A 24,418-nucleotide genomic window follows, 5' to 3' on the forward strand; every position below is an offset into this window, starting at 1 on the left:
CTTGAGTTGTGCATGAAGGTCAGAACGAGTTCTTTATTTTTTTTTTTCTTTAATTAAGGTACCATGTCTTCTTCAGAAATTCAGCCTGACTCATTTAGAAGTTAACATTTTCTAATACATAGTTAACACCTCATGACAAAACTTGTATACCCTTCTTTTTTCGCAACTGCTCTATTAAAAGCACTTGTTTTTAAAAACACCTGGAAATTAAAGTGATTAACTGGAAGTCTTTAACTATTAGATGTTCAAAATGGTTTGGAAACAATGCTGTTTAATGTGCAGATTCCTGCATAATTTATAGTCCTACTCATGCGTTTCTAATGGTAAAATAATTACTGCCTTAAAATGTTATCATTTTCTACTTCCTAAGAGAATCTAGGGCCAGGGATGTGGCTCAGTGGTAGAGCACTTGCTTAGCATGTATGAGACCCTGAGTTTGATTCCCAGTGCTGCCAAAAAGAGGAGCGGGGGATGAGGAGTGAAGAAGACTGATTTTAAGAAATGAAGAAGTAAAATCAGTTGTTTCTGTTTAAAAGTTTTAGAATAGTATCTCTCACAACTATGTTTTATCAATCTTAATTTTTATTTACTTTCATTATATAGCTTAATGAAATTTCGGAGGAGGAAGAGGAAGATGAAAAGCTGGAACATATAGAAGAACTTCCGGAAGAAGGTGCGGAGAAATCAAAATCAAATGACATGCCAGAGGTGGTACAATTGAGGATGACAGAAAAAATCTTGGAACCAAATAGTGTTACAGCATCAACAAGGTAGTATTTTCATTTGAAAGAACTTTTCTTAATATTTCTTTTAGGTATAGATTCACAAACACTTTAAAATTGTCATGAGTGGCAAATTTGTATTTGTATTTGTATTTGCCACTCATGACTATGCTCAGGACTGACTCTCTGCTCAGGAATCATTCCTGGTAGTGCTTCAGGGACTGTATGCAGTGTCAAGGATTGAACCCAGGATGGCCATGTGAAAAGACAAGCACCGTACCTGCTTTAAAAACAAGATCCATTTTAAAACCCATTCTTGCTAAGGAATTTTCACTTATTAGTGTAAATATGCCTTCTTGGAAAAGTTTGGGGCTGGAGAACTAGTATTAGGGGTTAGGTACTTGTCTTACATGCAGCCAATCCTGTTTTGATCCCCAGAGCCATGTACAGTCTCAGCTCATAGAGCCAAGACCCGACCTGAACATAGCCAGATGCTATTCAAAACAGCATTTTACGTATGATTCTTCTTAAAATTAATTTTTTTATTATTAGCGTGTTATGTTTGGGTAAAATTTTGGAGCCTTGGACTAGGGAGTCTGACCCCAATTTTATGCCTTTGCTTAGCTAGCCCTCTCAGTATTGCTGGATGTATAGCTCTGGCGGTCCCTGGGATCTGTTAGGTGCGGCCCTGATGGTCCCTGCCACTCAGGGCCCAAGCGAGAACACATACTTGGTCCTCACAATGAACCGTAGGATAGGTATCCCTGAAAGTGATCCCTTGACCCCTTAAACATTTCTAAAGAGTCCTGCTTCGCAAATATTTTTTTGGGGGGGACTTTTGAAGGTAATATTGATAAGTGGTTCAAGTGATACAATTGATTTCTATTCCCAGTTTCTACGCTAGAACTTGTTTGCAGTTTGTAAGTGGGCCTCCATGACCCATTTTAAGATAGGGTTTTGCAGTTCTTTTTTTGTATAAAGTTATTTATATAGCTTACTGGGTTAATTCAGTGACGGTGCTAGTTTGGAGGCTCTGTCCCAGCTCGTAGTTGGGACTATTAGTGTAGAAATTTATTGAATAGAAGTTCCCATATTAAGTTCTAGGATTGTTAAATTCTGTGTTAGTAAAACTCCATGATTCACTAACCTTTCCTTTCTTTCTTTTTTTTTTTTACTTTTTGGGGTTACACTTGGCAATGCACAGGGGTTACTCCTGGCTCTGCACTCAGAAATCACCCCTGGCGGTGCTCTGGGGACCATATGGGATGCTGGGAATCGAACCTAGGTCGGATACATGCAAGGCAAATGCCCAACCCGCTGTACTATCACTCCAGCCCTCACTAACCTTTTCTAATTAGAGAATTTAGCTACATACTTAATCTATCCAGCATTTTTTTTTTTTTTTTTTTTACTTTTTGGGGTCACACCTGGCAATGCACAGGATTACTCCTGGCTCATGCACTCAGGAATTACTCCTGGCAGTGCTTGAGGAACCATATGGAATGCTGGGAATTGAATCCGGGTCGGCTGTGTGCAAGGCAAACACCCTACCCAATGTGCTATCGCTTCAGCCCCTATCCAGGTATTTTTTAATTAAAGTTGTGTTCAGTAGAATGGTTACAAAAGAAGAGGAAATAATAGTTTAAGGATCAGAAAAGAGAATGCCATTTAAGAATAATTGGTAGGATCAGAGAGAGTACAAAGATAATAAGGCTCGTACTGGTCTGAATCCTGACATCTCATATGGTCCCATGAGCACAGAACCAGGTGGCTCTTGAGCACTGTCAGGTGTGGCCCTAAAACAAATATTGGTAATATGTCAGGAGCTATCAGGTATCATCTAGAAAAATTTACACAGTAGTTTAAAATTATAATATAAAATGATTACATTTCTGGGCATTAGATCTTTGAGTTTTGTGAAGTTTATTAAATAAAGTATTTCAATTACGGGCTGGAGCTATAGTACAGCAGGTAGGGCATTTGCCTTCTACGAGGCTGACCCGGTTTTGATTCTCAGCATCCCATATGGTCCCTCGAGTACTGCCAGGAGTAATTTCTGAGTGCAGAGCCAGGAGTAATCCCCGTGCATCACCGGGTGTGACCCAAAAAGCAAAGAAAAAAGTATTTCAGTTATTTTTGCGTTTTGGGCCATACCTGATAGTACTCAGGCCTGAATGCTAAGCCCCACCAGGAGTGTTCCTGTGATTCCTGAGTGCTGTTAGGTGTGGCCTAAATCCTCCCAATACCCATAATGGGTCACTTAGCCAAAGTAAGGGTTAGGGTTTTCAGGAAGAAAAAACACCTGTATCTGTAGAAGTGGTTTTACATATTTAGCAGTGATATTTGTAAATTTCAATTAATATTTATCCTTTTACTTAACTTGGATTGCATAAATGTAGCACTGTAGCACTGTCATCCTGTTCATAGATTTGCTCCAGCAGGCACCAGTAACGTCTCCATTGTGAGACTTGTTACTGTTTTTGCATATTGAACACGCCACGGGTACCTTGCCAGGCTTTGCTGTGCGGGCGGGATACTCTCAGTAGCTTGCCGGGCTCTCCGAGAGGGGCGGAGGAATCAAACCCGGGTCAGCCACATGCAAGGCAAATGCCCTGCCCGCTGTACTATTGCTCTAGCCCGAATAAATATAAAAAACTTTTTTTTTTCTTGGTCACACCCAGTGATGCTCAGGGGTTACTCCTGGCTCTGCACTCAGGAATTACTCCTGGTAGTGCTCGGGGTATCATGGGATGCTGGGGATTGAACCTGGGTCAACCATGTACAAGGCAAACCCCTACCCTCTGTACTTTGCTCCAGCCCAAAATCAGATCTTTCTTTAGAAGTTTTAGAACTTTTGCTCTTTCTAGTTCCTTTGAATAACTGGAAAATGTAATCAAGATTTGTTTTTTTGTGGGGCTAGATAGTGCTTCTTAACTTACTTAACCCGTAAATTGGGAGTGTGGGTGTAATAATATCTAACATTATAGTATGTTAACAGTAAAATATACGTATTAATTTTTCTGTTAACCTTGTTGTGGCTTGAGAATGTCAAGCTTGGTAGGAGTAGCCGTGGACCATTAAAGTTGGGCAGTGTTCAGTTGCTTTCTCTTCAGTCTAATAAGTCTGTATTTTTTCGTGTGAGTACCAGCAAAAATAGTTGTACACTGTATATGTATACGTCTTTGTGTGGGGAATATTTTTAGAATCTTAGGCACATACTCTACTAGAGCCAAATATATTATTTTATACTTTTCGTGGATGTGTCAAATTAGTGGTGCAAATGTGGCAGTTTTCAGCACATTTGATAGTCATTTAGTATTGAAATATTTTATAGCTAATTTCTTTTCTCTGATTACAGTGCCCACATATCTGCCATCAACATCTTACCAGCCTCTGCAGAGTAAGTGTGTACTGATAGAAGCCTTTTATGAAGAGGGTTGGAGAGGGGAAGGAATATGGTATCACCTGATGGTTCTGATTTTGTGCTAAGGAGTAACCCTTGGTGGTACTCAGGAAACCCTTTGTGGTTCTGGGGATTCAAACCACAGTCAAAGGAATCGTTGCATGCAACGTAGATACCTTCCCTCTTGTGCTGTATCTTTAGACCAGAAGTCGTGTTTAAAAAAATTTAAAAATATCCCTTAACTGTTCTTGGAGAAATTAAAATCATTTTACTACTTTTGCTTACTTTAGAGGAAGGATTATACTGAAGGCAGTAAACCTAGTTAGAACATGTACTGCAGAAGGAACAAATAAAGAATCACGTTACATAATACAAAATAAGATATCCTTGGGGCTGGAGGGATAGCACAGCGGGTAGGGCGTTTGCCTTGCACGAGGCCGACCCGGGTTCTAATCCCAGCATCCCATATGGTCCCCTGAGCACCACCAGGGGTAATTCCTGAGTGAAGAGCCAGGAGTAACCCCTGTGCATCGCCGGTTGTGACCCCCCCCCCCAAAAAAAATCCTTTTTTGAAGGGTGGTTGGACCACCCCTGGCTGTGCTCAGAGATCACTCCCGGCAGTGCTCGGGATTGTATGCAGTGCTGGGGAATGCCCCTGGACTGGCCTTGTGCAAGGCAGGTGCTTTACCCCTGTACTATTTTTCCAGCCCCCTGAGCATATACTTTAATTAGATGAATTTTAATTGTTTTTGATCCACAACCAGTAGTTCTTGGGGCTACTTCTAGTTTGGTGCTCAGGGATATGCTCAGTGATGTTTGGGAAACCAGGTGGTGCCAGGGATTGTAAGCAAAGGCATAGTACTCCAGCTTTTTTTTTTTTTTTTCTTTTTTGGGTCATACCTGGCGATGCACAGGGGTTACTCCTGGCTCTGCACTCAGGAATTACTCCTGGTGGTGCTCAGGGGACCATATGGGATGCTGAGAATCGAACCGGGGTCGGCCGCAAGCAAGGCAAACGCCCTACCCACTGTGCTGTCATTCCAGCCCCAGTACTGCAGCTTTTTGAATTATTGCCCTAGCCAAGATGAATTTTCTGAAGAAATTATACTCCTGACTTTGTGCAGAGATCACTCTTAGCAAGGTTCAGAACCCTGTATGGTTCTGGAGATTGAACCCGGGTCAGCCACATGCCAGGCAAAGGCTCTACTTACCATACTATCTCTCTGTCCTCTGGTTTTCATTTTCTCTAAATGTAGGAACACTATTTTTAATCTTCTTTTATTTAACTGAATGATGGTAAATTTTTGTGGGTGTGTATGATGTCAGAGCCTCACAGTCATGAGGCATGCTCTCTACTTTGGAGCCACTTATCTGGCTCCAGTAATTGTTATTTTATCGATATAGCTTTGAAGTCTGTTTACGTGGGTGTCTATATAGTAGCAAGAAATTATTTAGTCAGATTATCCTTCACATCTCAGTAACAGTGACATTGATTTTTGTAATACTGTGAGCAATTTTTCTTAATTTTAAATTATCAATAATTCATGTTTTTTATATATACATATTTTTTTTGTTGGGGCCAGGGCCACACCGAGCTGTGTCTCAAAGCTTACTCCTGGTTCTATGCTTAGGGAATCATTCATGATGGTGCATCCCCGTATATGTTGCTGGGGATTGAACTGGGTTGGCCACATGCAAAGCAAACATCTTAACTGCTCTATTATCTCTCTGGCCCAGTATTATTATTTTTTTTAATATACACCAGCTCACTCATTTAATTGCTTTTATTTGGGGGTTGGGAGCTTAGTGGTGCTCAAAGTTGGTGCTCAGGGGGGCATACTGTTCCACGGATCAAACTTGGAGCTCCTGCATGGAAAGCATGTTTTTTGAGCCTTCCTCTCCTCCTGTCTAATTTAGCTATTTAAAAAACAATACTATATGTCTTTGGGTTTTTCGTTTTGTTTTTTTCTTTAATTTGGGCTACACTGGGCAGTGCTATAGTGTAGAGGCATGTGATGACAGGGCTCTGGTTCAGGGCCTCCACATGTTGGACAAATGTTCTGTATCACTTAAGATACCTCCCCAAAGACTGTGGTCCTAATTTTTTTTTTTTTCTTTTTGGGTCACACCTAGCGATGCTCGGGTTACTCCTGGCGGTGCTCAGGAATTACCCCCTGGTGTTGCTCAGGGGACCATATGGGATGCTGGGAATCGTTCGGCTGTGTACAAGGCAAACACCCTACCCCCTGTGCTATTGCTCCAGCCCTCTGGTCCTAATTTTTAACACTCATGTTTATGTGGCCAAGTAGCAAGTTAGGGTATCTGAGTGCTTCTCACTAAAATATGTTCTATTTTGTAGCGTTTTAGAAAGAACAATTAGAGGAGCTGTGGAACAGTACCTTTTTGATCTGCAGAGCAGCATAGATCATGATCTTAAGAATTTACAACAGGAAAGTCTGGTGTGTGATAATGAAGCAGGAAGTATTAATTGTGATGGGGAACGATCTAAGAACCAGTAAGAAATTTTTAAAACTCTTCAGTGTTACTTACTAAAAGTTACTGTTTCATTATAAAGACCCTTAAGAAAACACACACAGACACAAAAAAATCTTAGGTTCTGAAGGTCACTGTGAAAGCTGTGTGTATTTATACATACATTTCCTATACTTAACGTTGAAAATTTCATAAGTCTTCTATTTAGCTTGTATATATTAAGTGGAACAAAGTCGAGCTTTCTTCCCAGAACGCTATGGAGTAGCCTACTTAGGAACTGTGTTGTTTGAAAAGTAACTTTAAAAACTAAATCCAGTGGCTGGAATGATAGTACAACAGGTAGGGCACTTGCCTTGCAGGCAGGACCTGGGTTTGATTCCCAGCATTACATATGGTCCCCCAAACCCTGCTACAAATGATTTCTGAATGCAGAGTCAGGAATAAGCCCTGAGCACCGGCAGGTGGGGTTCTAATACAAAAAGCAAACCCCAAACTTAGACCTATACTCTTTGCAAAAGTGGACTGTACCGTGAGAATTAGGCAGTGATCCATACAGAGATACCAGATTGACCTGTAGATACTGAATGGTGGGCAGAAGCAGCCTTTCTGTTTAAATTGTTATCTTCTGCCCTCCCCACAGACTTTAGATGCCCCATTGATAATTAAATTTGATAGCATAGCGGGTAGGGGCAAACTTTTGCCTTGCACGTGGCCGATCCGGGTTCGATTGCTCCGCCCCTCTCGGAGAGCCCAGCAAGCTACCGAGAGTATCCTGCCCGCACGGCAAAGCCTGGCAAGCTACCCGTGGCATATTTGATATGTCAAAAACAGTAACAACAGCTCTCACAGTGGAGTGGTGCCCTCTCGAGCAAATTAATTAGCAACGGGATGACAGTGATACAGTGATACATATAATTGAAAGTACCTTTTGTGTATTTTGATGTGTAATATTATTCTGTACTTCATCTTTTTTAAATTTTGTTTTGTGCCATACTCAACAGTGCTCAGGAGTTACTCAGAGTGTATTGCTCAGGGATTGATAGGGTGCTGGGATTGTACTTGGGGTATGCAAAGCTTGCACTCCAGCTCTGAGCTATTCCCTCGTCCCTTACCTTTAAATCCTGAATATTACCCCAGCCACTGTACCCAACATCATATAGATGTCTTCCTTTGGGATCACAATACAAAGATTTCATAGTTTGCTTTCATTAGTTTTCATTTTTTGGGCAGATAAAAATGTGCTAAAATTTGAGAATTCCTAGGAGGGTAAAAGGATGATTGGTAGGGGCCAGGAGATGATTGTACAGCAGACTGACCTGGATTTGATCCTTGGTACCTCATGGTTCCTCAAACATCATGGGGTGCAGTTCCCCTGGAGTGGTTTGCATAATTCTCAGTACCACAGGGTCTGAGCAGCATTGAGATCTCAGACCCTTGTGTTGAACCACCTGTCCAGTTGGTTGAGAGTCACTAGTGCGGTCCCATGTGTCTCTTGAACACTGCTTGGGAGGCCCCCCATACTCCTTAAAAAAGATGACTGGGTAGAGTGTCTTTTTTTTTTTTAAGAGATCAAAGTATGTCTAGTCCACTAAAATAGCTAATAAATATAAAAGGAAACTTAAAAATGAAGGGATGTGAAAACCAATGGTGGGAATATATTAATTGAATAATTGTGAGATACACAGTTATAAAGTTTTCATGATTTGGTTTCAGCCAAACAATATTCCAACAGCCAGCCCTTCACTAGTGTACATTTCCACCACCAATGTCCCCAGGGTACCTCCTCCCTCTCCCCTCCCCCACTCCCCCTCCTCTCTTTTTCTCTCTCTGCTCTGCATTAATAGTAGAACAGACTCTGTAGTTTGCAATACAGGTACTGAAAGGTTATCATGTATATCACTCAGTTCCTATGCAGAGTGATCATTTCCAATATCATTGTCATAGTGGTTTCTTCTCTATCCTAGCTACCCTCCCCGCTACTTGTGGAAAACTTAAAAGGACATGGACCTGTCCTTCTGGCCCTTGGCCCCTCTACTGTCCTTGGTGTTAGTCTCATACTATATGTATGAGATATGTATTTTTATATCCACAAATGAGTGCCGTCATTCTATTTGTTCCTCTCCCTCTGGCTCATTTCACTCAGCATCACATCATACTCTCCATGTCCATCCGTATATAAGAAAATTTCATGACTTCATTTTTCCTGGTGATTGTGTAGATGTACCATGGTTTCTTTGTCCAGTCTTTTCTTGAGCACTTGGGTTGTTTCCAGATTCTGGCTGTTGTGAATAGTGCCACAATTAACTTAAGTGCAGATGGCTTTTCTGTGTGTTTTTGCACCCCTAAGAAATATTCCCAGAAGTTTTATTTCTGGGTCATATGGAAGCTCAGTTTCTGTTTTTTTGAGGAATGCTCATCTTGTTTTCTAAAAAGACTGGACCAGTCGGCATTCTGGAAATATTTTTAGCAGTAGGATATTTTAGAACCATAGTTGGGCCACATGAAGTGCATGGACATGGCCATTAGCCTGTGCATCTCTGTGTGATGATTGTTTACTTTGAATAATTAGTACTGACATGCTTGAATCTAAAGGTTCAATGGAACTGAATTTGAATTCAAAGAGATAAAAGCAGTATCAGGAAGTTAGGAAACAGCTGGGAAATGTTTCAAAAGATAAAATATCAGTAGATTCTTTGTGATTTGTCCTTTTCTCTTTTTTGGGGGGAGGGGGGTTGTGGTGGAGCACACCTGGCAGTGCTCAGGGCTTACTCCTGGCTCTTTGCTCAGGCATCATTTCTGGAAGTGCTTGGGGGACTATATATGATGCAAGGCCTTACCCACTGTACTATCTCACCAGCCCCATGTCTGTTTCTCTCAAAAATTTTCTTATTATACGTTAGGAAATGGGGTTATAGTAGTGTTTTTAGTATTGATGTACAAACTTAACAGCACACACATTACCCCCGCACCTGTCCCTATGTAATCTCTGGTCTGATCTTTCTTCCCTTATCCAGTCTCGAATTATTTGCTGATCAACATTCATAGTTTTTTTTTTTTTGGTCACCTGGTGATATACAGGGGTTACTCCTGGCTCTGCACTCAGGAATTACTCTTGGTGGTGTTCAGGGGACCATATGGGATGCTAGGAATTGAACCTGGGTGCAAGGCAAACGCCCTACCCACTGTACTATTGCTCCAGCCCCAACATTCATAGTCTTCATGCACACTGTTACCTCTCTCTGCACAACCCATGTGCTCCAGACCATTTACCTCATCTTCCTATGTTAATTCCAGTCATTGTAACCCCCACTTTCTCCCTGGGATTTTTCCTTTTCTTAACCAAAGATTATGGAAACGTTTGCCCAGGCTCAAACAGTACTATTTTTCCACTCAAATAATCTTACCAGTATAACCTGTAGGAAGGATTTTGCTTATTTAAGTTACCTATATGTAAACTTTGTATGGAAGCTATTCCTGTTGTTCTTAATAATTTTTTGAAATATCTAACTAGTTTTATATTTTCATTAGAACAAATAAATTATTGTTGTAGTTGAAGTATGCTTTTATAAGGAAAATCATGTTGTTATATTGAATTATTTAAGCAATTATGTAAATTTTAAAAACATTTGCTTATGAAAATACTCAATAAGATAGCAAAAAATCACTTTTATAGCATCTTGTGGAGACAGAAATGAACTTAAATTTAATATTTAACTTGGCAAGATAAAATGTGGATTCTATGAAAAAATATTTTCTTAAGTAAATAAAAATTTCAATTTGTAATTTTTTTTGAAAGACATTAAATAGTCAACATATTTGTCCTGATTTGATATTTTAAATGTTTATTACTAGGGTTGATATTGCTGATATTAATGCCAGTGAAAGGAACAGAGATTGTTCAGAACCTGTGGCTGGCACCAATTTAGGAACTGAAGTTATGCAACAAGATTTTGTATTTGAGGATGAAGAAAATAACCAGGTAAGAAATGCAAAGACAAAAAAAGTAACTGGCACTGTCAGAGATGCTTTATGACAGTGATAGTTTTATGTATTCTTTTGATACCTGAAGTCATGGTTTAGTATCTTTGCTGATGTACCTATTTGCTTAATTAAAATTCCAAGGGGCCAGAGAGATTGTACAATGTGTTGAGAGCATCCATTTTACCCAGCATAGCTGAGTGTGATTCTGATCTTTTCCTCACAAACCTCCCCTCAACTGTTGACGTGGTTCGTAGTATTATAACTTAGTTGTACCCCTTTTTAAAGCTTTCCTGTATTTCCTGTTGAAAATTTTTTAGGGGAGGATCCCTCCTGATGGGGCTCAGGGGACCATAAGCAGTGCTGGGGATTGATCCAGGCGTGGGTGCATGCGCAGCAATAGCCTTATTTCTGGCCCTGGTAATGTTTTGAAAGAATTATTAAGAGGCATTTCCACCTCTAGTTGTCCACACCCTTTTAATATTTTCCCATCGGATTATTTTTCTTTCCTTTGACTTTGTAGTCAGTTGTAATTTACTGAATAGGGGCCCCGTTCAGTGCGGTGTTTGGGGGCCATGGTGGTGCTGATGGTACTGGGGGCCACCACGGAGATACCTGGCAGTGCTCAGAGGGCTGTTTAGTCTAAAGATTGCCTCCTGTGTGCTAAGCATGTGCTCTATAATTTGTCTGTCTTTCCAGCCCAGTAATTTCTTTTTTATTAAAAGCTCCTCACTTTTGTGAACAGTTGCAAATATTTTTTTCTAATCTAGTAGTAATTTTTCTCTTTTAATACTAGCATCTTCACTGGGTTGGAAAAGTCATATGGGGGTTGCTTTGCGTGTGGTAAATGATGGGGGTCGCTCCTGAGCACAGAGCCAGGAATAGTGTGGCACAAAACAGCTCGACCTCTCAAACCCATAGCGGTCATCTTCAGCAGCGCTCAGAGAGCCTGAGGACTCAGCCACTTCTAGTGATGCTTGGTCTGTGGATGTTAACTGAGTGTTAGGTGCTTGAATCTGGTGGTATAGGTTGGGCAGAGGGCACCAGGACTAATGTGACAGTGAATCGAGTGGGGGCGTGGTGTGTAGAATATAGAACTTGGGGCTTTGCGCCTGGTAAGTATGTCTTCCATCACTTCATATTTAAGTACTCAGTTCATATTTAAATACCAGTGTAGGGGCTAGAGCAATAGCACAGCGGGTAGGGCATTTGCTTTGCATGTGGCCATGCAAAATGTTTGAATCCCAGTATCCCATATGGTCCCCCAAGCACTGCCAGGAGTAATTCCTGAGTGCAGAGCCAGGAATAACCCCAGTGCATCGCTGGGTGTGACCCAAAAAGGAAAAAAAAAATACCAGTGTGTAAAAGTTATGAAGACTTTTACTAGCTTTTCCCTTAGATGTTTGCATAATTATTTCAACATAGGAATTAGTTGAATAATCTGTTTCTTCATTGATTTGAAATGCCATCTTTATGATAAAATGCCTACATAAATTTTGATGATATTCTCATTAATTTACCAGCATTGAATGAAAATTTCTGTTCCACACTCTTAGCAATTGGTGTCATTGGTGTTTTGGATTTTTAGTGTGAAGAGGAGATACCTCATTGCTTAAATTGCTGATTTTTGTTTATTTTGTTTTGGGGACATCCCTGGCGGTACTCAGTGTTTATGCTTGGTTCTGTGCTTAAAGATCACTCCTGGTGATACTTGGAACTGTATGGGATTCTGGGGATCGAACCCAGGTTGGCTATTTGCAAGGCAAGCACCTTATCTGCTGTACTAACCCTCTAGGTCAGAATTTATTGGTTTTTAGTGATAATTGTAATGTGTAGGTATTTGATTGGAATTCAAGTCTCTGGTTCATGTTCTTTTATTTTATTTTTTGCTATTTGGATCACACCCGGCAATGCACAGGGGTTACTCCTGGCTCTGCACTCAAGAATTACCCTTGGCATTGCTCAGGGGACCATATGGGATGCTGGGATTCGAACCTGGGTTGGCTGCGTGCAAGGCAAACTCCCTACCCGCTGTGCTATCGCTCCAGCCCCTCTGGTTCATGTTCTGTCACTACCTTGCTTAGACTTTGTCTAGAGTTTAATGTTGACATCATGCAAATAAAAAATTACAGGGAGCTCTTCATTTTTGAATGATGTGATTTTATACAAAATTGTGTTCCAGAAATCAAGGGAATAAGTACCAGAAAAGAACTAAAAGCAAAATACTTTTTATAATCTATGTTAAATATATACTTTTCAATTAATTCAGAGTGGAGTAGGAATAAGAAGCTAGAGAGAAGGCAGGAGGGATTAGGACAGTGGCTCAGGCTCTTGCCCTGCACACTGCTGATACCAGTTTGAATACCCTGCTCTGCTTATGGTTCCCCAGCACCTCCAGAAATGACTCCTGAGCACACTTGGTATTTTCCAAACCCTGGCAACCCCTCACCCCCCAATTTTTTTTTAAGATAAACTGCTTAAGCAAGTGGGTGGAGCTATGAAGATACAAAACTAAGCAGTTGGGAAGTTCTAATTATGGATGGCTAAAGAAAGGGCAGAGACCTGAGAAATTCCTGAATACAATGCTGGTCAGGTTTTAATTTGCTCCTAGTCGCCCAGCCCCTACATACTATGGCAATATGGTTGTGCTATAGGGGGATGGAGAGCTAATATAGCAGGTAGGGCACTTGTCTTGCACCTGGCCAACCTGGCTTTAATCCCTAGCACCCATAAGGGCCCTGATCTCTGCTAGGAGTGATCCCTCAGCACAGAGCTTCCACCAAGTTTTGCCCAAAAAGCATATTAACAAAATATTATGCCATAGCTGCTGTACCTTCTGCTGTTGTAACTAACTTCAATCATTACCACCAAAGTTCTCCAGTTACCTGAATTAAGGTTGTAGTACCACAGAAGACCTTTAGAGGGCCCTGTTGTTTGTGGAGAAGGGAGAAAGTGTGGTACTCAGATGCTTTGAAAAATCAAGGTTGCGGGCTGCAGTGATAGCACAGTGGGTAGGGCTTTTGCCTTACACACGGCCGACCCAGGTTCGATTCCCAGCATCCCGTATGGTCCCCTGAGCACTGTCAGGAGTAATTTCTGAGTGCATGAGCCAGGAGTAATCCCTGTGCATCGCTGAGTGTGACCCCCCAAAAAAAAAGAAAAATCAAGGTTGCCTCTGCACAGGTACAAAGAAATGAATATTTTATCTAGAGTGAATTCTGAGGAAGTGAATTTTTTTTTAAATGATGGAAAGTAGATTTTGGTTAAAGTATTTCGCTTTACGTTAAATTGAACGAGCCTCATGCATGGGGGAACCGGCGGAGGAACCCAGGTGTGCGGGACTCGGGGCTGAGATCTCCAAGGCTGCTGGGATCAGGACTGGGCCTCTTCCACCCAGATCTCCCATTTTCCAGTAGCTAGGCAGTCACACCTAGAGATTGCCCCCAGTGCCTCGTAATCCCATCAACGGCCCACATTCAGAGACTATAAGACCAAGCTCCCAGAAGTGCATGGCCACAAAGTGGCCGAGAGGCATCTAATAACCTAGTTTTCCCTCTTGGAGAACCTGACAAGCTGCCAAGAGTCTGTTGCCCGCTTGGGAGAGCCCGGCAAACTCCCAGTGGCATATTCATATCCAAAATACAGTAACAGATATATACATACTGCTTGGAGAGCCCAGCAAGCTACCCGTGGCGTATTTGATATGCCAAAAAAAGTAACAATAGGGCTCATTCCCTTGACCCTGAAAGAGCCTCCAATTGTTCGGAAAGATGAGTAAGGAGAGGCTGCTAAAATCTCAGGGCTGAGTGTAATAGAGACGTTACAGGTGCCTGCTTGAGTAAATCAGTGAACAATGGGATGACAGTGATATGTTAAATTGGATTCTGGCCATGTTCTAGCCTATCTGCCCTAGGGCATAATATAGCACCAAGCATCATAAATTGAGTTTTAGCCTCACAGGTGGTTGTGTAACTGATGGGGTCACAATTAAAATAAATTTATAAATTTTAAGTAAATGTAGAAATATTAGTCTTTACATATTTTAATTATTACGTATTTGGGTCACATCCCAAGATGCTTCAGGGATTACTCTTGGCTCTGCATTCAGGAATCACTCCTGGCCATTCTGAGGATCATATGGGATGCCAGGCTTGAACCAAGGTTGGGTGAGTGCAAAGCAAGCACTCTGTACTACTGTTTCAGCCCCTTTATATTTTATTTAAACCATTTTATAGTTAAGTGTAGGTTGAGTAAGGATTGCAGAGAAATGTTTAAGCTTCTTTCTCAGACACACAGTTCAAATTTTTTATTTTTTCAGGCCTCACAAAAAAATTAAGTTTAAAATGGGTTAAGGACTTTGTATGTCCCGAAGCCATAAAATATATAGAAGAAACCATGTAGTTCAAATTTTGAGGAAGACAAATTAATACCCATAGCCACTAAAATGATAGAGGGCCATATGAGTAATCTGATACCCTAATTTAGATCGGAAACTTTGCTGCTTTTGTTTTCCCCAGATTTTATTTTTTTAATTTTTTAATTTTTTTTTGCTTTTTTCGGTCACACCTGGCGATGCACAGGGGTTACTCCTGGCTCTGCACTCAGGAATCACTCTTGTCAGTGCTCAGGGGACCATATGGGATGCTGGGAATTGAACCCGGGTCGACCGCGTGCAAGGCAAACGCTCTACCTGCTGTGCTATCGCTCTAGCCCCTTCCCCAGATTAAAAAAAAAAATTATTTTATTGAATCACCATGAGATACAGTTACAAAGCTTTTTCATGTTTGAGTTTCAGTCATACAGTAGTCAAATACTCATCCCTCCCACCAGTGCATATTTTCCACCACCAATTTCCCCAAGTGTCCTCCCAAACCCACCCTTCCCCTTATCTCTATGGCAGACAGTTTCCCCCATACTCTCTCTTACTTTTGGGCATTATGGTTTACAGTACAGATATTGAGAAACTATTGTGTTTGGTCCTTTATCTACTTTCAGCACAAATCTCCCATCTGGAACTATCCCTCCAACCATCATTGAGTTATTGATCCCTTCTCTAGTCCAGCTGCTTCTCCCCCAGCTCATTAGGCAGGCTTCGAAACATGGAGCAATATTCCTGGCCCTGTCTCTACTGTTTTTGGGTGTCAGTTTCATATTATGTTATTTTATATTCTACAAATGAGTGGGGTCATTCTATGTCTGTCCCTCTCTTTCTGACTCATTTTACTTAGTTTGATACTCTCCATGACTATCCACTTAGAAGCAAATTTCATGACTCCATCTTTCCTAACAGCTGCATAGTATTCCATTGTGTAGATGTACCAAAGTTTTTTTAACCAGTTGTCTGTTCTCGGGTACTCAGGTTATTTCCAGATTCTGGCTATTGTGGAAAACTTCGCCTTAAGGAAGTTTAAGAGGACTGCATTAATGTGTTGTGCTCTTTTTATCAGTCCTTAGGTATATTGTTAGAGCCATGCAGTGCCCATGGAACTAATGAAGATGGCTGTCTTGAGAGGTAAGTATTTACTCTTGTTTGATAAATTATTTTAAGAGTTGAAGCTCTTCATACATTTTTGGGTAAAATCTTAAGATGTGTTTATCTAGTATACATTTAATAGCATATACTTTGTACTCTAAGACAAGTTTTTATTATAATGGTAGGCATAAAAGATAACAGATGTCCACATATTTATAGTGTGGACAGTAGTAATAATAACTTAGAAAACTTGCAATTAGAACTTGGAAAGCATTGAATTGGAAGAATACAGCCTCCTTAGATATACAACTTATAATTGATTCATTGAACAACTGGGAAGTGAGTAGGTTATCTTTCAGAGTGTATCTTTCACCACTTCATAATCCTAGAGCTATGGGTAGCTAACTAAAAGAGGATATTCACTTTTTAAAATGTGCAGAATATTTCTGTTCCCTTTTGAACTCTTAATTGGTGTGTCCCAAACAGTATAATACAGGTTGATGCTTATTTTTCTCCTTGATCTCCTTGGTTAGTGTGGAGCAGGAGTAATTACCTGAGGCTGTGAATAGTACAGCCATATTAAATCTCCACTATGAGAATCCCTTTGAACCAGAGCTTTCCAACATATTTTGAGTCACAGGGTAGATTTTTGGGTCTTATTACCATTTTCGTAGTTCTTTCAATATGTTGCCAAGAAGTAGTATAACATAGGAAAATGATAATTCTGAAAAAGAACCAGCATGAAGTTGCAGAGTAGATGGCAAATACTGAGAAATGCTAAGTTTAGCATTACTAATTTAGTGACAGCCTGTTGTCAGCAAGGGTAAATTTTTGTTATTGCCATTGTCTTTTTTTAACTGAGAGTAGGAAAAACGCGATCTTTGAGGGTAAGTAGATTCTTTGGAGCCATGTCTCTGGAGTGTCCCCATACTCTGAAGGTCCACAGATTTCCTGCTTACAGCAGTTCCTTGTGCTTCCTTTCAGGAGGCAGGAATGATCCTCTTCCAGCCCAGGGAGTATTGGAGCTATGGGCTGAAGATATAAGATTAACAGGCATCCCCAGAATGATGACATCTGGATTTGATAGAACAATAAGGATCCATTTAGTGAGGACTGAATCTTTTTGGAAAAAGTTCTTTCCTGTTCAACTTGTGTATAGGTTAGCAAACTTGTTTTTTAGATCCAAAAAGTTCCTTACTTAGGTGGATTGCATTTTGCATGTTTAACACTCATATTTCTTGGATGTAGATTATTTATGTCTTTTACTCTCTTAGGGAAGAATATAGTTCATTCTATCATTTGCTCCAACCCTAAACCAAAGAAGGTCTTTGAGCTTACTAGGGAATTTAGTTCATTTCTCTTGCTCAGCAAGAATAGGATAATTACAAGATGATTTGCCATATTGGGATCAGTACCTTTCTTCTTCTTCTTTTTTTTTTTTTTTAAATTTTATTGAGTCACCGTGAGATAGTTACAAGCTTTCATGAGTACCTTTCTTCTGAGTACACAATCTGTTGTGACCAGCTAGAGTAGCACGAGTGTATCATTATTTTAAATGGCCACAATGTCTTTTAGAACTCTGTCACAGCAGGCTTACTTATATAAGCTGCTCTCTTGACTCGTGAGATAAGCAGAGATAATTTTATTTATTTACTTATTTATTGGTTTTTGGGCCGCACCTGGTGATGCTCAGGGGTAACTCCTAGCTCTGCTTCAGAAATTAACTCCTGGCAGTGCTTGGGGGACCATATGTGATGCTGGAAGTTGGGTAGGCTGCTTGTAGGGCAAGTGCCCTGCCCACTGTACTCTCTCTCCAGCCTCAAGCAGAAATAATTTGTGACAGCTTTTACTTGAACCCTTGTCCTACATAGGACGAAGATAAGGGAAATGAAATTTGTAAACATTTATCTTTTTACATGTTATTATGTTTTGAGGAAGGAGAGGTTTAGAAGTAGCAACTCAGTTTTAATTGTAATAGAACACAGATATGAAACATAAAAGATAAACTTCCCTGAGTGGGAAGAATAAAACTAGTTAAAATAAGTACTCATTTTATGAAATATTTCTGTTCAGTCCTTTCAGTGTCTCTGTTGTAGATTTAAATTTTCCTTTAAAAATGTTTTTCTTTAGGGAGGGTGGATGTTTATATGGGAGGTTGGTGGATGTTATTTTTCTGAACCTGAAGTGATTCTGTGGATCTTTTCAGTAGTGTGTGATTTTCAGATATAGGGCTCCAAAGAATGGACATAGATCCTAGTTGTCAATTTTCTTTACATTTTAAATGCTAACTTTTATGGGAAAGAGAAAAATTATAGTTAAGAAATATTCAGTGATAGGAACCTCTTTATTCTTAAAAGACTAATAAATTTATTTGTATTTTTAGGAAAGAATATTTATCATTTGACAGTGATAAATTGTCTAACTTGATGCTGGTAAGAATTATTTTTTTCTTATAGTTCTTAAAATTGCTTTTTGGTCCACACCAGGTGATACTTAGGGCTTACTCCCATCTCTGTACTCAGGGTCACTCCTGACAAAGATGGGGATTGAACTGGGATTGGCTACATGCAAGGCAAGCATCTTAACATCTATCTTATTCTTCTGGCCCTGGTTCTTGAAATCTTTACTAGATTCATTCTGCCTGTTACTATAATACTTGGGTCAAAGAGAGTTAAGCATGAATTTGATTTGATGCATTAGAACAAAAGACTTGCTTTTGAAAATATTATATTATGAAATTTACATATCTGCGTGTCATAAAAGTAGAAATTCACTTGTATCACTTGTCATCCCGTTGATTTTTGATTTGTTCGAGCGGGTGCCAGTAACGTCTCCATTCGTCCCTGTCGAGTGCTAGTGTAGCCCAATGGTATCTGCTTGCTCCAGGAACACGAAGAGCCTCAAACCGTTTGTTCAGGGTTTTGACGGAGAAGTCTGACCATCTCGTAGGTGGGGGGGCTACGTGGTCTTTTGACATCCCGTGGAATCCAGTCAGTAACAGCTCTAATCCAGCAGTCGTCTCTAAATTGAATTGTGTCCAGCCCATCTGATTTTTGACGCCGTGGCAAACGAGACAGCGTCCCTGATTCTTTTTTTTTGCTTTTTGGGTCACACCCAGCGATGCTCAGGGGTTACTCCTGGCTTTGCACTCAGGAATTGCTCCTGGCAGTGCTTGGGGGACCATATGGGATGCTGGGGATCGAACCCAGGTCGGCCGCGTGCAAGGCAAACGCCCTACCCGCTGTGCTATCGCTCCGGCCCCCATCCCTGATTCTTGATTGTTGACAGATGTCGGAAATCCAGATTCCTTCTCTCACTTGAGTGAAATGTGATACTCCAAAAAGTAGTAAAGTAGCCATTTCGTTGGTAAAGACTCGTACAGCACCTGGTCCAGACAAGGTCAGACCCAAACACCTGAAAAATCTGCCCCCAGAACTCATCAATACACTGGCTTGGCTCTCCACACGCTACCTGTCTGTATGCAAGGTTCTGTCCCAATGGAAAACCAGCAGGACCCTTCTGTTGTACAAGAAGGGAGACATCCACGACATCAGCAACTATCGCCCAATCTGCATGTTGTCTGTCGTCTACAAGTTGTTTACTTGAGTCATCCTGAATAGAATAAGCAGAACACTAGACGAAGGACAACCATGTGAGCAAGCTGGGTTCCAAAAAAGGATTCAGCATGATTGACCATATCCACACAGTGACCAAGCTCATTGAAGTTTCATGAGAGTTCAAGATGCCGCTCTGTCTAACGTTCATTGATATAAAGAAGGCCTTTGATTCTGTTGAGACTGAAGCGGTCCTCGAAGCCCTAGCCAAACAGGGCGTTCAAACTCAGTACATCAAGATCCTCCGAGAGCTGTATTTTGGATTCACCACCAGGTTCTCACAAGGTGATCTCACAATTCTACAAGGAAGTGATCATTGACATAAAGAGAGGGGTTTGGCAGGGTGATACCATTTCACTGAAACTCTTCAGTGCCACCATTGAGAACGTAATGTGACGACTAGAATGGGAAGGAATGGGGGTGAAGATAGACGGTCAGCAACTACACCACCTCTGCTTCGCTGATGACATCATTCTAATAACACCAAACAATAGCCAAGCGGCATAAATGGCTGGCCGACATCAACCGAGAATGTGGAAAGGTCAGACTGCAACTGAATCTCACCAAAACAGTGTTCATGAAAAACTAACTAGTCCCTGATGTTCCATTTGCTCTCAATGGGACATCTCCAAATGCAATAGCTTTGTGTACCTGGGTGGAGAACTCAACATGAGGAATGACTTGGCGCCAGAACTGCGCAGGAGGAAGAGAGCAGCATGGAACACCTTCAGAAGAGAATCGAAGAAGTGGTTAAGAGGACGAAGAACCTCCGGCTCCAGGCACATTTTTTTTTAAAGTAGAAATTAGTACTTAAAAATAATTTGGATGGTGAAATAGGGCAGTTGACTATATAGGCACAGTAAAAACCATGACAGCTATATAAGGATATATGCTTTTTTTTGAAATGCTTCATGATTGTGAAATTTATTTTTTATTTTAAAATACAGGATTCTAGTAGCAAGATCTGTGATTTGAATGCCAACACTGATTCAGAAGTGCCAGGAGGTTTAAGTGTTGGCTTTCAAGGGGAAGCAGCATGTGTCCACATCCCACTTTTAGATCTGAAGAATGTTTCTGATGGTGATAAATGGGAAGGTAATTTTACCCACACACATTGTTTTCCTAATAATGTTATTTGTAACTTAAATTACCCAGAGTGGTACTGAGATCATTGCCCTTTTCTGGACAACCTTATTCACTTTGATTTTTCTGTCCTTTCTTTCATATGAGATTAGTACTTTTTCTGAAATGTTCTAAGGAGATTATGGTACAACTGCCTTGTATGGAGTTCTTCTGATCCATTAACTTTGAAGAAAGATGTTATAATTTATTAAAAGATAAGATCACCCAGGATAGGTTTTGTTAATTGTTACACCGTAGGTGCTTTTTACAGCCAGTCTTTAGAAGTCTATAGTATCCCAGGTTTTGGAGATCTTAATGGCTTTAAACAGAGGAATTATAGGGAGATAATTTTTTTTTATGATAATCAGTAGTTTTTACTTTTTTAAAATGATCTTCAAGGGCATTTCTGAGTTAAAAAATGTACTATATTCAGGTATCCCTATATTATGAAGGTATAGGAGCAGAGTTTTAACAGTTTTTACAAAGAGATTTAAATGTAAAAAGCAAAGAGTCTGGTTGCATGTATTTACCAAAATTCAGCATATATATATATATATATATATATGTGCTTAAGACTTGCATTGTGCAGAAGGTCTTTTTTAAGAAGCAAAGCAACTGTATTCTAGTCAATGATTTACATGCTACTGTATTTGTGGGGCAATGTAATTGCTTTTTACTTTGATATTCCTGAAAAAAATTAAAATGTTTAATCATATGGATAAGTGTTATAAAGCAAGTTTAGGAGAAGATTAATGGGAGAATTCAGGTAATTGGTAAATGGATGTTCATCGAAAGAGTCAACTTTCTGGTATATTTGTGAACTTTGAAATGAAAGTGTTGGGGATAGGAGAGTTGGGAATAGTTATATACCTTTCTAATTAGAGAGGCAGTGAGGCAATACAGGAATCAGAAACAGAATTATTCATTTGTTCTCTTGAAAGATTATCCCTTAGTTATCTCACTGTTGGTGCATTAGCTGATGACACAGTGACAGTAACAAGAGGAATTACATAGTCAGTGCCACAAACTTCTTTTGCCACCTCTGATTTTTGTCTCTAGCGATACTTAAAATCAGATATATATGAAACAAGTCATTGTCTGTGCCAAACTTTATTACCTCCCCCACTTTTAACAATCAGGATGTTTGGCATACCCAGTGGCATATTGTATGTTTGGATTAAACAAGACGTTTATTTGTTTTGAGTTATTCAGAATGTTTGCAACTTACAGAGATGCTCCCAGAGTTGCAGGATATGCTAGCATCTGGGCGGCAGGGAAGATAAATACCCATTTTAGATAATTCATCTTTAGTCACTTAAAGGTAGCAGTGATAATCAGCAGAGCATCCCTGGAGCCTCAGTAGGAATAGTCTAAAAGAATGGCTGTGATTGTGACAAGATACTTACTTTTCTTCCTATTGGAGAATAAATAGCCTATTACAGTCTTTGGCCTGAAGTTCCTGATCTTAAATTGTGTGTGTAATTTTCCCTCCCTCCCTCCCTCCCTCCCTCCCCCCCGCCTCCCTACCTCCCTTAATTTTAATAACTAAAAAAAAACTTTATGGGGGCCACATTAATAATGCTGTACCAATCAGTGGTGTGTGCCCCAACAATTTGGGATCTGTCAGTGCAGTCCCCAGTAGTGCTATAGCATACTCAGTAGCACCCAGTTAGTGCTTGTGCGGCTATGTTCTACCAGGGATTGGACTCAGGATCTCACACACACTAGACCTCTTTTTTCACTTCAGCCATATCCTTGTCTCCTGATCCTTAGTTTTAAGTATAGAGGGGACTTTAATCTTCGTCTAGTTTCAGTGATCTGATAGCTTTCACAAGAAGACTGGATTCCGGGCTGTTTCGTTTTCATGTTAGAATCTGCTTCTACCAGCACGGGTAGGGGGGTTTAAGGTAACTGATTTTCAGTTTTTCCTGATTTTCAGTAGCTGAGTTGCCCTGTCACTTTCCCGACTCAGATAGCCTGCCTAGCTTCCTGCTGGCTCCTCCAGGATTAGGTGTTAGTTTAGAAGAGCCAGAGTTGCCTGGGGTGGGGTTGGGGCATTGGTGAGGGCTAACCGGAAAGATAGTAAAGGTAGCATGTTGCCTTGCATGTGCCTGGTTTGATCCCTGGCACCATGTATAGTGTCCTAAGCACCTCCAGGAGTCACTCTGAGCACCACTGGGTCTGATCCCCAAATCTTCATCCCCCACTCCAAGAGTAGACATCAGGGTGAACCTCTCAGTTGTGACCTTGGACAATGGCTCTTAGCAGACCATGTGAATCCTTTTCACTTTGCACTAATACGAAGATTGGTTTTCTACAGTTAAGAGATAGAATAATCTAAGAAAGTCGTCTTTAATAGGCCAACTAATTTCAGAACCCAAGAAATCTTAGAATCTGGGAAACCTTGTTCAGTGCAATTCTTTTTAGTTTTAATTTTCTTTTTTCCTTTTTGGTCCACACCTGGTATTGCTCAGGGGACTGGCAGAGCTTGGGGACTGTAAGCGGTGCCGGGGTTTGAATCTGGGTTGACCTTGTGCAAGGCCAAGTGCCCTACTTGTTCTAGTACTCCGGCCCATCAGTGCAACTCTTAAGAGAGAAGTGGTGTGACTTCAAATACAGGCCCATCTCACTTCCCTGAGGATGTGGGTGTTTTTGTTTTCTTTTGTTTTTGTATTGCTTAAATAATAGGCAGCAGAATTCAGTTAGCAAGCTGGTTGTATGTGGCTACCACCATCATAAATTGGAAACTCCTGGTTCAAAGGCTTTGGCTTTTAATGAAAGTGAACATCTTTTCTGCTAATCCTTGAACACAGTAGGTGTTTTAAAGAATCAACTAAACGAGATATTTTTATATCATACCAAATTTATAAAGTTTCAAACAGTACCTGTTTAAGAATTTCCATTTCTTTAATTTTATGTTTGAGTTCTAATAAACAGCTCTACTTTTGATTTTTTTTTTTTTTTGCCTTGCTTGTTGAAATGGAAATGTATGTTTGTGTTTGTTTTTAAAGTTTGGTCATTAGTAATTTCTTCGTATAAAGTTTTGAGCAGAATGCCTAACTGGTTTTAGGGAAATGTTTTTGGTATCTTTGGCTTTTGTGTTAGTTATGTGTATGGTTTGTTCTGACTGTGCTGTGTGTTCACTTTAGTATTTTTTGCCATTTTTTCCATTTTATTAGCGTCATGCCCTATCACTTTTCCCCTCATTGATTTCAAAACAATGCATCTGCAGAGAGATGGGGAGGGTAAGTATGGTTCACCATAGTTTAGTTATTTTGCCTTTCAATGGTTCACTTTGTTTGCCTTCTTAATAGCCCTTCTCCTGCTGTCCCCATATCTCGGGAAAAATATTCTGGGTTAAAACTGATACCCAGAAGAAATTGTTTTTGTTATTTCCTTCTTTTCTTAAGACAGGAGATTTCTCATTAAATGTTTGAGTTATTTGTTGGGAAGCAGGTACAAGGGTTGCTTTGATAATAATCACTTTATTGCTGGGTTTATTGTGGGATTGCACGCTTTGTACCTTTTTAGTTATCAGATTTCTCTGGACTTTTAAACTAACTAAATTATGTCCTTAATACCCTGAAAAACGAAGTAATGCTTTAAATTGCTA

General features: G+C 40.3%; 1 protein-coding gene across 15 annotated transcripts in view; it reads left to right on the forward strand.

The window, feature by feature from the left end:
• Positions 1–24,418, forward strand: part of FAM13B (family with sequence similarity 13 member B) — a 100,794-nt gene that overhangs the window by 50,259 nt on the left and 26,117 nt on the right. For 6 of the 15 annotated variants that reach the window (XM_055144087.1, XM_055144086.1, XM_055144091.1 and 3 more), the window contains 8 exons: positions 604–770; positions 4,081–4,122; positions 6,485–6,640; positions 10,471–10,597; positions 16,044–16,108; positions 18,453–18,501; positions 20,631–20,778; positions 23,985–24,050. In XM_055144087.1, coding sequence (XP_055000062.1) covers positions 604–770; positions 4,081–4,122; positions 6,485–6,640; positions 10,471–10,597; positions 16,044–16,108; positions 18,453–18,501; positions 20,631–20,778; positions 23,985–24,050 — 820 coding nt within the window. The remainder of the gene's footprint in view (positions 1–603; positions 771–4,080; positions 4,123–6,484; positions 6,641–10,470; positions 10,598–16,043; positions 16,109–18,452; positions 18,502–20,630; positions 20,779–23,984; positions 24,051–24,418) is intronic. The other 9 variants (XM_055144088.1, XM_055144093.1, XM_055144100.1 and 6 more) reach the window with 5 other exon arrangements.

The sequence above is a fragment of the Sorex araneus genome, chromosome 6, assembly GCF_027595985.1.
Source record: "Sorex araneus isolate mSorAra2 chromosome 6, mSorAra2.pri, whole genome shotgun sequence".
Classification (NCBI taxonomy): Eukaryota; Metazoa; Chordata; class Mammalia; order Eulipotyphla; family Soricidae; genus Sorex; species Sorex araneus.